The sequence below is a fragment of the Corythoichthys intestinalis genome, chromosome 20 (genome assembly GCF_030265065.1).
Source record: "Corythoichthys intestinalis isolate RoL2023-P3 chromosome 20, ASM3026506v1, whole genome shotgun sequence".
NCBI classification, from domain to species: domain Eukaryota; kingdom Metazoa; phylum Chordata; class Actinopteri; order Syngnathiformes; family Syngnathidae; genus Corythoichthys; species Corythoichthys intestinalis.
Genome location: NC_080414.1, coordinates 33,372,294 through 33,385,999, shown reverse-complemented (window position 1 = coordinate 33,385,999; position 13,706 = coordinate 33,372,294). Strand labels below are relative to the sequence as shown.

The following is a 13,706-nucleotide window of genomic DNA, read 5'->3' as shown; positions in this document are numbered from 1 at the left end:
CAAAAATTTAAAATTTAAATATTTTCAAAACCAAAGCCACGAGCGACCTAAAACCAAAACAGGCACCTCCCTGAGGCATATATGAGTCTCCATGAGACTCCAAATTTTTTAAGTTGTTCACTAATAAAATCCCAATTAATTATTTTTTTTATATAAGCATAACAAAACTTAAAATGACTATGAAAATCTGAGATTTACGTTAGATGCACAAAAATCACCAAATGCAGAGATAAAACAGGGGCCACTACTGTATGTTATGTGTGTATCCCGGTGTCCTCTTCATTCGCCCCTCGTGTTCCGACAGCTTTACATGAGTGTATTAACTTTCTTTCTTTATTCTTGTTATTTTTTTTTTTTTTACATTATGCACAACTCAGATTTTATGTTTACTGTGCAATAATCTAATTGTAACATGTATTTGTTACGTTTTGATGATTTTTTTATGCATTATAAAAGTTTTATGTCTGAATTTTGCGGGGCTTGGAACGGATTAGGGCATTTACATGGAAAACACATCTCTATTTACAGAATTTTCAAGTTAAGAAACTACTTCAAGAACCAATTAATTTTGTAAGTGGAGGTACCACTGTATTCATGTTTTTCTGCTTCATGCTCATGCAGCGCCACACCTTCCCTCCTGCTACGCATTGCGGCCAAACTATCTGATGCACTTTGCATTTGGTACTTAGATTTAACGATGATTGACAGGTTTGTAGCTTTGATCTTGCCAGAGGAGCCTGGTAGCTCTACGATCAAAGGCCCAAATGTGTCAATCATTGTTAAACTTAAAGCACAGTCATAAATTTCCTGTGGCAAATCATTGTATGAGAGGCTGTTCTCAGCAGTGTGAACATCAAAGCGTGAGTGGATTTGAGTGGACTCACTCAATGAAGCATTTAATAAAGACAAGCATTTTTGTATGTCATTCTTGATTAAAAATAATTCACATTATGAAGGGAGACCAGTGGGACAGTAACATGTTTGGAACTTTTGTTTAAAAAAAATCTGTTATTGGATGGGAACTCGTATCAGTAGATTCTCAAAATCAGGTGACTCGGACTTGGGTGCAAAATATGCGATCTGGACATCCCTAGTACATACAAAATCATACGCTTTTATTTTGACACTTGCGTCGTAAAATCAAATCAAATTTATTTATATAGCCCTTTACAAAACCCGAAAGGTCCTCAAAGTGCTTTACAACAACAAAAAATATAGTTCATGATAAATTAAAGACAGGAAAGTATTATACAATAAATTGAGAAAAAGCAAAAACAAATACAGTACAACGCATCACGCTAAAAGTCAAAACAGCAAATAAAACAAAATCCGAAAACATTAAAATTCCTAAGAAATGCAAAAGCTGTAGATTTGTAATGTGTCTGGTCTTGGAAGTCCTCAAAAAGTGCTTGAATTTTGACATGAAAAAGGTGTACTAACCCTTTATAACGGCCGGTTGATAAATTGGTTAATCTTTATGATCGAAACCATCACAAACAGTGAACGTAACAGTTATCCTATTAAAATGGCTCGACATATCGTCCGGCTTTTATGCTTTTATTTTGACATTAGCGCCTTAAACCCATAGATTTGTGTAAACGAGTGTGCGCACTGCTGCACATGGCCCACTTTTGTGTCCGCAGTTATATTCATTCGACCTATCCAAGTCAAAATGGATTAGATGTCTAGCACCGTCAATAACAGCCAATGAGTTAACAAGGAAGTGAAACAAAAATGCCCAAAAAACCAACAGAAAGTGACACCAAATCAACAGCAAGTAACCTGGAAATGCCCCAAAATCAACAGAAGCCAGTGTGTTAACTTATTTGGCCAAAAATAAACTAGACCGGACCATACTGCAAATGTATAACGTCTTAATCAGATTATTTTTCCACTCAAATAATTTTCTCCATCTTGTCTCCATCCTGTTTTGAGCATTAAAGACTAGTGAACAGATTAATGTGTCAGATTATTCCACTTATATTAATATTATTATTTGTTCTTATTAAGACCATTCATCTAAAGTAGGGGTCAGCAACCCGCGGCTTTAAGGCCGCATGCGGCTCTTTAGCACTGCACTAGTGGCTCCCTGGAGTTTTTTCAAAAATACCTGAAAATGGAAAAAGATGGGGGAGGGAAATATATTTTTTGTTTTAATATGGTTTCCGTAGGAGGACAAACATGACACATTCTTCTAATTCCTTTATATTGTAATGAAGTTAAACTTCAGCCCCATGACGACATGTATTATTTTCTACTTTACTTTAAGTATATTTTATACTTTACTTTTACTGCATTATACTTTACGTTTGATGACAGCATCGTACAACGGAGTAGTCATACGGTGCGTCATTCTCTATATGATGCACTGAAGGGAAAATAAACATTTAATCATGAAGGCTCATTATGTATTTTTAACCAACTTAGTTATTTTGATAGTAGGCTAATATGACTAATATGCAGTGAGGAGCAGAAGTATTTGCACCCCTTGTGATTTTGCCAGTTCACCCACTTAGGTAGAGGTCTGAAATTTCAATCATAAATGCATTTCCACTTATAGAGACATAATCTAAAAAATAAATAAATCCAGAACTCACATTGTATGATTACTCAATAATTTATATGTAATTTACTCGGGTTCATAAGTATTTGTACCCCTGAGAAAATCAGTGCTAATCTTTAGTGCAGAAGCCTTTGTTTGCAATTACAGAGGTCCAGACACTTTCTGTTGTTCTTCACCAGGTTTTCACATATTGAAATAAGGATTTCGACCCATTCCTCCACACAAATCCTCTCTAGATCTATCAGGTTTCGGGGCTGTCGTTGAGAAACATGAAGTTTCAGCTCCATCCAAAGATTTTCTATTGAATTGAGGTCTGGAGGCTGGCTTAGCCACTCCAGAACCCTGATATGCTTTTTACGCAGCCACTCCTTGATCAGCTTGGCTGTGTGCTTCGGATCATTGTCATGTTGATCAGTGTTGTATTAGAATTAGGGCTGTCAAAATTATCGCGTTAACAGGCGTTAATTAATTTTTTTAATTAATCACGTTAAAATATTTGACGCAATTAACGCAGATGCCCTGCTCAGGGAGTTTTAAATGACAGCACACATTGAAACGCTCACTTGTTGTGTTTTATGGAGTTTTGCCGCCCTCTGCTGGCGCTTGGGTGCGACTGATTTTATAGGCATCCATGAGCATTGAGTAAGTAATTATTGACATCAACAATGGCGGGCTACTAATTTATTTTTTGATTGAAAATTTTACAAATTTTATTAAAACGAAAACATTAAGAGGGGTTTTAATATAAAATTTCTCTAACTTGTACTAACATTTTTCTATTAAGAACTACAAGTGTTTCTATCCATGGATCGCTTTAACAGAATGTTAATGCCATCTTGTTGATTTATTGTTATAGTAAACAAATAGTCCTTATGTACCTTATGTTGAATGTAGGGCTGTCAAACGATTAAAATTTTTAATCGAGTTAATTACAGCTTAAAAATGAATTAATCGTAATTAATCGCAATTAATCGCAATTCAAACCATCTATAAAATATGCCATATTTTTCTGTAAATTATATATATATTCTATGAAATAATTTGTTGGAATGGAAAGATAAGACACAAGATGGATATATACATTCAACATACGGTACATAAGGACTGTAGTGGGCATTTCACTCTACTGTCATTTAAAGTGCCTGTGACACGAAAAAGCATGTTTATTTCATAATACACGCGGTATTTTATGCTCCTGAATGATATGGACCGCTTGGATGTGTGTGGAGGCGATCGCTATATTTATTTAGTTTTTTGAATCCCGCGCCAGGAAAATGAGTGACTTCCGGCTTCGGTCTTGCATTGAGGAGGAGGGCGCTGTGACGTGTACGGTAGAAGACGTCCTCTTCACTATACAGCGTACTGTTGTGTCTGGGGACGAATGATTCAGCTGATTTTGCGGATTAATACGTTTATTTTTCGCATCACGCCAGCCAAACGGCTGCAGAAAAATCATTCTGTATGAGGTAGAGGCGTATGCGCCTTTTTGGAGTTTCAAAAGGTTCCCATTCACCGTGGATATTTACTGTGGGACCATTGGACTTACGAGGAAGTGAGTAAACATCTTGTTTTGTATTATGTCAAATACGAATACAGCGATTACAAAGTAAACACTACAAACTTCCTTTAAATGAAGGACTACTTACGTTTGATCATTGATAGGCATGTAAAAAGCTGTCCTAATGGTCATTAGCAGCAGCCCGTTAGCTGCACAACAACTCCAGCCACCCTCCTCCGGGGAACGAACTGTAAATTGCTCTCCGCCGGGCAGTTTGCAGATCCGCGACGACAATAGTCAACCGGGTCGTCATGTCAAATAATCCAGGATAGTTATGTGTGATTTTCCGCTTTGAAGACTTTGAAACATCACTCGGTTCGGGTTAGCATGTCGGCTAGCTGTCACGCCTTCTGGTTTGTTTACATTCTCCGAAGCCGGGGAAGGGAAATGGCATATGTCCGATTTAGGTGTCATAAAATATAGTTCGGGAGGTGCGACAGTAAAGGTGAAGGCGACAGTTTTGACCATTATGGAGTAATTTTGCCATGTCGTCCTGAATAAATGCATTTTTATTATTTCATATTCCATTCAGCACAAGACTGTTATTTGTCATGACCATGCCATTTATTTAGCAATTGGGGAAAATAACTTGGATAAAAAGAATATCCTGTAAAAATATTGAAGTAAAGAGACAGAAACAATGACATTTTGCCGCTCTCTTCGTCGTGTTTTCCTCATTGTGAATAGTTCCCCCTCGACGGGCTGACTGGTCCTTCTCAAGCCATTTATATAGCTATTGGGGAAAAATACTTGGATAAAAAGAATATCCTGTAAAAATATTGAAGTAAAGAGACAGAAACAATGACATTTTGCTGCTCTCTTCGTCGCGTTTTCCTCATTGTGAATAGTTCCCCCTCGACGGGCTGACTGGTCCTTCTCAAGCCATTTATATAGCTATTGGGGAAAAATACTTGGATAAAAAGGATATCCTGTAAAAATATTGAAGTAAAGAGACAGAAACAATGACATTTTGCTGCTCTCTTCGTCGCGTTTTCCTCGTTCTGAATAGTTCTCCCTCGACGGGCTGACTGGTCCTTCTCAAGCCATTTATATTGCTATTGGGGAAAAATACTTGGATAAAAAGAATATCCTGTAAAAATATTGGCGTAGAGAGACTGAAACAATGACATTTGGCGGCTTTCTTCATCGCGTTTTCCTCGTTCTGAATAATTCCCCCTCAATGGGCTGAATAGTAAAATCGATGAGACCAGTCTACCGCTGACGTCACCACCTGTTGGGGACGCTAAAGCCCTATAATGGTAGGCGTGGCTAACTGGCAGATTAAAAGGCTAATTTCTCGTCATCTGTGCTTTGCTAAATTGTTGTATATAGTCGAATCGTCTCAAAATATGATTCTAATTCACATAATAATGCCATTTAAGACTTTTTTTCTCGTGTCGTATGCTCTTTAAATCTGTCTATGCTGTCCTCACTCCGAAGCGTCTACTTTTTCCAAAGCTAGACAGCTAGTGAACGACGCCTTAATAATCAGACTTCTTCCTTTTTCATCTGATTTATTAATAAAATGGCCTCAAACCATTGTCCTCTTTAGACCGTAGTGAAACTACAAAAAAAAGTACACAAGCATTGCATTAGCAACAACGTTAGCTTAGCACGCTATACAGGTTCACTAAACATAAACAAAAAGCGTCTCATACAAAAAATATAACATTTCGCTTACTAACATAATATGTACATTCTTTACAACAACCATACTTACGGACAAATCTTGTCCAAGGATCATATAAGCACAACATTACAATGGAGGCGTCAGCCATGTCGCAAAGCGACCACAAGAGTTCGCTGTTAGACAGCATTAAAAACCTTGCTGTAAAACTTACCAAAAAGGCAGAATACTGAGCGGGACATGTGCGTTAATTGCGTCGAATATTTTAACGTGATTAATTAAAAAAATTAATTACCGCGCGTTAACGCGATAATTTTGACAGCCCTAGTTGAATGTATATATCCATCTTGTGTCTTATCTTTCCATTCCAACAATAATTTACAGAAAAATATGGCATATTTTATAGATGGTTTGAATTGCGATTAATTGCGATTAATTACGATTAATTAATTTTTAAGCTGTAATTAACTCGATTAAAAATTTTAATCGTTTGACAGCCCTAATTAGAATGTAATTAGAATTAGCTAATTGCATTAGAATATAACGGCGTTACTAATGGCGTTATTTTCTTCAGTAGTGAGTAATCTAATTAATTACTTTTCTCATCTTGGCAACGCCGTTACTGTTACTGAGGCGGGAAAGGCGTGCGTTACTATGCGTTGCGATGTTGGTTGACTGACGTGAGAAAAGTCTGAAAAAGACAGACTCACAGAGACGAGAGAGCAGAGCAGGAGTTGGGAGGAGGCAAGGGAGTGTGACGCCGTTGCAAACGCGATGCTATTATGCTAGGTGGCTCCAATAATACCTGACTGTAGCCGATAGCCTACAAACTACACCCACATGATGCTTCGGTAGATATCATATATATACAGAATTAGATGCAAGTGACAGACACGGCGGCATTAGCAACAAGTATAATAAAGAACTAGATGCGTTAGTAAACAGCCGCCATTTTAAAGCAGTAGACATCTCTATTGTAGAGAACCTTCCTAGCGAACCTAAGTAACTTTTTATCTAAAATACTCCTAAATCGGCAAAACTTAACTTAAATCTATATTTAAATGATGAAACTTTTAAAGATACACATGTCGAAAATAGACAGAAGGGAACTAATGCAATAACGGCAGCAATTTTAACAACTTTAACGATTGATTCACAACATTAAATGACTTCCACACATAGCAAAGGTTATTATCTAGTTATCACAATATCCGCAATACCCCTGTGTCTAGCTAAGTTTAGGGTAAAGAATTGGGCCAGGGCCAATTGTCCCAAAAACCCTTTAAACTTCACATTGTGTGACCTGTATTTTTTTGGGGGAGAAAAAAAACATGAAAATTATCACCAGTTACTTTGCCAAGTAACTAATTACTCTTACATTCAGGTAACTGAGTTAATAGCGCACTTACTTTTTGGGAGAAGTAACTGTAATTAATTACTTTTTTAAAGTAAGATTAACAACACTGATGTTGATACATTTCACCTTTCACTCTCTGCTTCATAGAGTACAGTCGTCCTGTCCCCTTGGCAGAAAAGCAGCACAAATGCATGAGGTTTCCACCCCCATACTGCACAGTGGGGATGGTGTCCTTGGGATTGTACTCATGCTTCTTTTTCCTCCACACAAAACAAATAAAGTTTGCACCAAAAAGTTCTACTTTGGTCTCATCTGACCACATGACTTTCTCCCATGCCCCTTCCGCATCATTCAGATGGTCCCTGGCAAACTTCAGATGGGCTTTCACATGTACTGGCTTCAACAGGGGAACCTTCTAAGCAATGCATTATCATAGACTTCATAATATATTGACAGGACACGAGGCTCGGGGCCGATTCATAGGGGGCCTATCTCCGTCAAAGTTGAGCGAGTGGAAACACAGACAGAGGTTTTTAACGTTGAAAAATCTTGTGAATAAATGCTTAAATCCCTGAATTCTTTATAGATATGGACGTAAAACAGTCTCGATTCTTCGTTAAAAGCAAAAAAAAAAACAAAAAACGGGCAGTTAGCATTTATTTTACGTAAATATGTCGAATGTGCTGCTAGTCTTTAAGCCACTGTGGTGACCCACAAAGAGGTTTTTACATTGAAAATTCTTGTGAATAAATGCTTAAATCCTTGAATTCTTTATAGATATGGATGTAAAACATTCTCGATTCTTGGTTAAAAACAAAAAACGGGGCAGTTACGGGGCTAATTTCTCCCATTGATTTTTTTTTTTTTTTTTTTTTTTTTTTACAATGTTTCAAAATGCATGCACGCTACAAAAAATATAATAATTACCCTGAATCCACGCACAAGTCACTCCTGAGGCAATCCTTTCCGTTTGTATGCGGTACAGTTTTAGTACTTTTTCAATCTAAATCCGGTGTTAGATCGCTGCGTGCATGTGTTCGAGAATAACTCCTATTGATGCTGGGGGTAGGCAGGCCCCCTACTTGAAGGCGTGGCGCAGTGTCTGAGGGGGGGTGACCCATCAATATAAACATGAAGTCCATGGCATTATTTTAAGACATTGCACCGTAGTGTTCTACAGACAGTCGTAGCCTTTGAAACGGTGCATTAAGGGAGTTAAAAAAAATCGATTATTGGATGCATCGCGATTCGACACGTGACGATTCAATTACGATTCATAAAGGTTCAAAAACGATAATTTTCCCTCATAACTTTATGACAGCCGCTCGTAGCACAGAACGTCATGATGGATGCTGCCGGTTACTGAGAGAGAGATTTACTCCTTTTCAAAAGACAGGAAAGTAGATTTGTGGATGCGACAGGCAGGGACCCTGCGGTCGCGCTTCTCTGCGCAAGTTATTTTTTAGAGCGAGAGGGGAAGAGAGATAGTTCGTTGCTCTTGTCTTTCAGTTGTCCAGCAGTAGTTCCAACTCATGTCAATTGAAAAATGTCCTGAGTGTGTTGTTAAGACCCGTGTGCGTCTATAAAAGGTGAGTACACAAACCCTCTTGTACTGTTTAGCCTTTATTGTTGTTGTTTTTGAGATGTTAACAGTTAGCGCCGAGTGCTAAGCTAAATAGCTAATTCGCTAACGTGTATTTCATATGCAGAACGTGTAAAACCATGATTAAGTACAGCGGTAACACTACAAACATGCAAAATGGTATAAAAATCTGTGAGAACAAAGTATATTGGTTAAAATAAGTCTTATTTCTGAAGACACTTTGTTTCCAGAAAATGTGGAATTCGTTCCACCTGTTTAAATTTGATTGTATTGTTGGAAAATGGTATTATACTTGTATAGCACTTTTCTACCTCTCAAGGTACTTTACACTACATTGCCATCTACCTACTGGTGACACAGCACCAGGAGCAATACGGGGTTCAGTATCTTGCTCAAGGATACTTAGGCGAGTTCATCAGGGTGGAGAATCGAACCCACAGCCTCAGGGTTGGGGGACAACTACTCCACCACTGAGCCACGCCACGCCATTGTTGAGAGAAATAAGTACAGCCTTTAAAATGGTTAATGTTTTTGCACTTTCTTGGAAAAAAAAAAGAAGCAGTTTAAGGGCAGCTTTTCGTTGTATGGGCATGTTTCCATCGTTCCTGTTGAATCATTAGGATATTTTAGATAATGGACATGAATTTGTTTGGCTACTTTATAATGAGTAATGTACGATGCATCGATAATCATGATAACCGTGATCATCGTTCAGAAATCGAATTGACTCGTGTGGTGCCTAAGATGGCACATCCCTATTGTGCATCCAGCTCTCTTCAGGTTATTGATCAGCGCTTGCCATGTAGTTCAAAACTGATCCCTCACTTTTCTCATCATGAGTGATGCCCCACGAGGAGAGATTTTACATGGAGCCCCGTCTGAGGTAGATTATCAATCTAGCTGAGCCTTTTCCATTTTATTCTCACCAAGCTGCTTTCCAGTTGTTCCTTCTCCAGCTTTGTAGAGCTCAACAATTTTTTTCTCTCGTGTTTTTCTGGTCATGCCCATGGTAGCAGTTGGATTATGACTGACTGTGGTGTGCAGAGGTGACAATAATGAGCTCAAACGGATGGTGGGTGGGTGGTTAGTCATTGGGTAAAGGTGGACCTTTTTCAAGATAGACTGACAACTCTTGAAGTGTCATAATTATTGCTGATTCTTAAGGGTACAAATACTTATGAACCCCAGTAAATCACAAATTAATTAGTGAAAATTCATACAAAGTGAGGAATTTTCTATAGATTGTCACTATGAGTAGAAATGCATCTGTGATTGAAATTTCAGACTTCTACCCAAGGGTGTAGGTTTGGGCTCAACATTGGTAGGGACGATATGACAGCATAACTGTCATAAAGTGCATGTACACTTTTTGTTGGGGACAGGACCTTAATAACACCAAACAGATTGGGTAAACGAGGGTCAGGGCTACATTTCTCACGAATATGAACCTAATTAAATGACTGGCTAACTGATCATTGCAAAATAAATCTGTATTGAGTTATACCAGTGCTTCTCATTTATTTTCTGTTACACCCCTCATAGGAAGACACTATGCGCTCATCCGCTGGTCCGCATGGGAAATGCAGTCTTCAAAAAACTACCGCTTTTCCACCAGCGTCGCTAAAATCGATCAAAACTGAAAAGTTAACAAGCTTTGCTTTAAGACCATTTAAAAAAAAAACAAAAATGAAAAATGGGTAGCCTGGTACTCCAGATTCACCGCTGTTCCAGCTATTGAGTCTGGCCACCATTAAGCGGATAAAAAATTCCAGGGTGGCGCAAGCGACAGCAAACAGACAGCGGAGTGGACCAATCAGCGACGGGCGGGACAAGGGATTTGCGCGTGGAAGTAAACATACGAGGAGAGCGGAGTTTATTCAACATGGCTAGCGCGAGACAGACTGTTGTCAATGACTTGTGTCGATGTGTTTTTGGTAATTTAAAACTGACTTTACCGTGGATTGAAACATATTCTTGACTCTCCTATTCGCCATCTGTGTTGTTGTGGAGACGAATTCTGACGTGGAAGAGTGACGTTGCTCGTTAAGAACACGTCACGCAAATAAACGAATCTGATTTGACGATTGATTTTGTACTTGCTCGAGAGGCCGTTAATGGGCTGGGTCCCAGACTATTCTCTCAGTTTTTGAAAAATACAGGGAGAACAGTCTGGCCGTGCCAGGCAAAAAATTGGGTAGAAGGAGGTAAACCTCGGTTCACTACATTTCTCACAGTTTACTTAACGTTAAGAGCACAAAATACATACAAAAGTGACAGAAAATACAAAAGTGGAGGACACTTCTTTCCAAGCAGCTTCCTACTCGAATTTTGCAGGTTAGCAAATTCACACAGTTTAATGTTTTGCAAACTCTGATGCAGGTTGTAGCAAAATTTCAGTAGCAAAATTAGTGGTGTGTTCCCCACCTCCATAACATTGGCGTCTTTTTTACAGCCAATCAAACGTGAGTTTGAGGGGGGAAAAATGGACGAGCACATTCAGCAAGTGAAAAAGGGGTAAATATAAGTCTGAACATAATGAAAATAATTCAGTGAATAATGGTAGGGTCAATTGTATCCTTACAGCATATGGGAAGGCAATCTAAATTACCTATATAAGTGAACTCATTATAAAATGCAAATAAGGTTGCTTAAAAGTTAGTGGGGACAAATTGAGCATCCTGAAAAGTTGGTAGTGTTATGTCCCTACTGTCCCTATGTAAACCTATGCCTTTGCTTCTACCTATTTTCTAAGTGGGTGAACTTGCAAAATCACAAAGGGTGCAAATACTTCTGCTCCTCACTGTAGATACATACAGCATGTGTTGCCTTCATTATAAGACTTATATAAGACGTTTAATTTTTTATGGCTTCAAACATCCATTTGTTTTTCTGGTCCAATATGGCTCTTTCAACATTTTGGGTTGCCGACCCCTGATCTAAAGGTTGGTAATAAATCAAGAAAATTTTGCTTTCAAATAATGTTTTGAACAGTATCTAATTGTTGAATTAAGAATATTTGACATTTCAAAACATTTTTTAAAAGATTAAATATACTAATTCACTGCTTAAAACAAGTCTGTTATTTTTCTAATTTCAAGAAATCACTTACTGTATTCCTAGTACATTGACACTGAAAACAAGGGAATTTGATTAGTTTTAAGGAGGTGTGTTTTTGCAATGCAAATGCAATCTATTGTAATTTTTGCACGATAAGGCGCACCTGACTTTAAGCGGCCACCCACCGAATTTGACACGAAAATGGTATTTGTTCATAGATAAGCCACGCTAGACTATAAGCCGCAGCTTTCCTCACTGTTTTATGAGATATTTACACCTAAAAATATCAATCGGTAACACTTTATTTAACAGCGGCATCATACGACTGTCATAAGACCAAATGAACCACCATGAAGCTTTGCAGCCAATTGGTTCAAAGTTTCATTACTTCATGAAGCTTCAATTTAGCTATCACTGTCCTCTTGGGGCAGACAGTCAACCTCTACTGCCACCTGCTGTCAACACAGTTGTCGTTCAACATGCCTCCTCGCATGCATTGCAGCGCTACAGATGTAAATAACAAATCAGGATTCATTTTCTGTGCTTATTATTTCTTTAGTTACTGTTCTAGTTGTTTCACTGATTGCTAGTTATGGAATCTGTAACACTTTATTTGACAGTGGCGGCACAACACTGTCATAAGACCATCATAATTTTGACATGACACTGCCATGAGCATTACTGAACGCTTATGACAGATGTCATTTTGTGTCGTCTGGCGAATTATCTCCCTTTCAAACGGATGTAAAAGATCTGAGCTGGACATAAATGGAGTTAGTGACATAATTTGCCCGATGACACTCAACGACATTTATCATAAGCATTCATTAATGCCCATGATAATTTCATGTCACAATTATGACGGTCTTATGGCAGTCTTATGACACCGCTGTCAAATAAAGAGTTACCTATTGACCCAGATAAATTAACAAGTAAGCCGCACTGGACTATTAGCCGCAGGATTCAAAATGTGGGGAAAAAGTAGCGGCTTATAGTCTGAAAATTACGGTAATTGCTTTGAATGTGTCCCGGGAACCAAAATGAGTTTGACACCCCTGGCATAGTACCTTGTGTGGCGTCATCTTGTGAGTTCTGCTGGTAAAGCATGGCCTGGTTGGCTTCCTCGAGAGCTGAGTCGAGACTCCAGCACCTGGGCTGGTCCTCTTTGGGTGGGTTGATGGCCTCCTCCTTTAGCAGCTCTGAGGCTGAGCTCCTAAGTGTGGGGTTCTTCTCTAGAGCTCGTTCCAGGAAAGACCGCATGGTCAGGCTGCAGTTATCCGCTATGTCCTCTAGGGGAGGTGCTTGCTTGTGAATCTGTAGGAGAAAAATTGTAGTAAAGCAGTAATCTCAAAAACAACTGAGAAGCAGTGACCCATATTTTGCTTTCATGTTGTGAGTTACAGTTTTGTAATGTGTAAACATGATTTAAAAAAAAAAAAGTGATTTAGGAAATAGGCAATTCACATAATCGTACATCTTCCTCATTCTGTCAACTGTTTCAAGGGGAAGTAAGAGGGTGTAACTGAGTCACATTCACAACATCAGATAACCTTCTTTGAAACGGATCATGAGGGAAGGAAAGGAAAGCTTAGTTTACACATTTCATATGTTGACATTAAGACATGTGTGTTTTTGAAATATACGTACAATGTAGAGATATGAAGGGTAGGCAGTGCGCGGATATCTTTTAACCCACGGGGGGTTGCCGGTCTGCATGTGAATGATGGTGGTACCCAGGCTGTAGATATCTGTTTTTGTATTATGTCCACGACACAAAACCAGCTCAGGGCTCATGTACATCTGAATAAAATAAGAAAACCAGTGTTTAATGAACACCTGAAGAAGAATTCCTTCTCCTGAAGAACATAGAACAGAAAAAGCTAAGAGTTTTTGTCTTCACATCTAAACAACAAACAGGAAAAAAGCGCTTACAGTACACAG

General features: G+C 38.5%; 1 protein-coding gene across 1 annotated transcript in view; it reads right to left on the bottom strand.

The window, feature by feature from the left end:
- Positions 1 to 13,706, bottom strand: part of map3k8 (mitogen-activated protein kinase kinase kinase 8) — a 35,124-nt gene that overhangs the window by 829 nt on the left and 20,589 nt on the right. Inside the window, exons 6-7 of the mRNA XM_057824497.1 lie at positions 13,413 to 13,565; positions 12,833 to 13,079 (exon numbers count right to left, since the gene is read on the bottom strand). Coding sequence (XP_057680480.1) covers positions 12,833 to 13,079; positions 13,413 to 13,565 — 400 coding nt within the window. The remainder of the gene's footprint in view (positions 1 to 12,832; positions 13,080 to 13,412; positions 13,566 to 13,706) is intronic.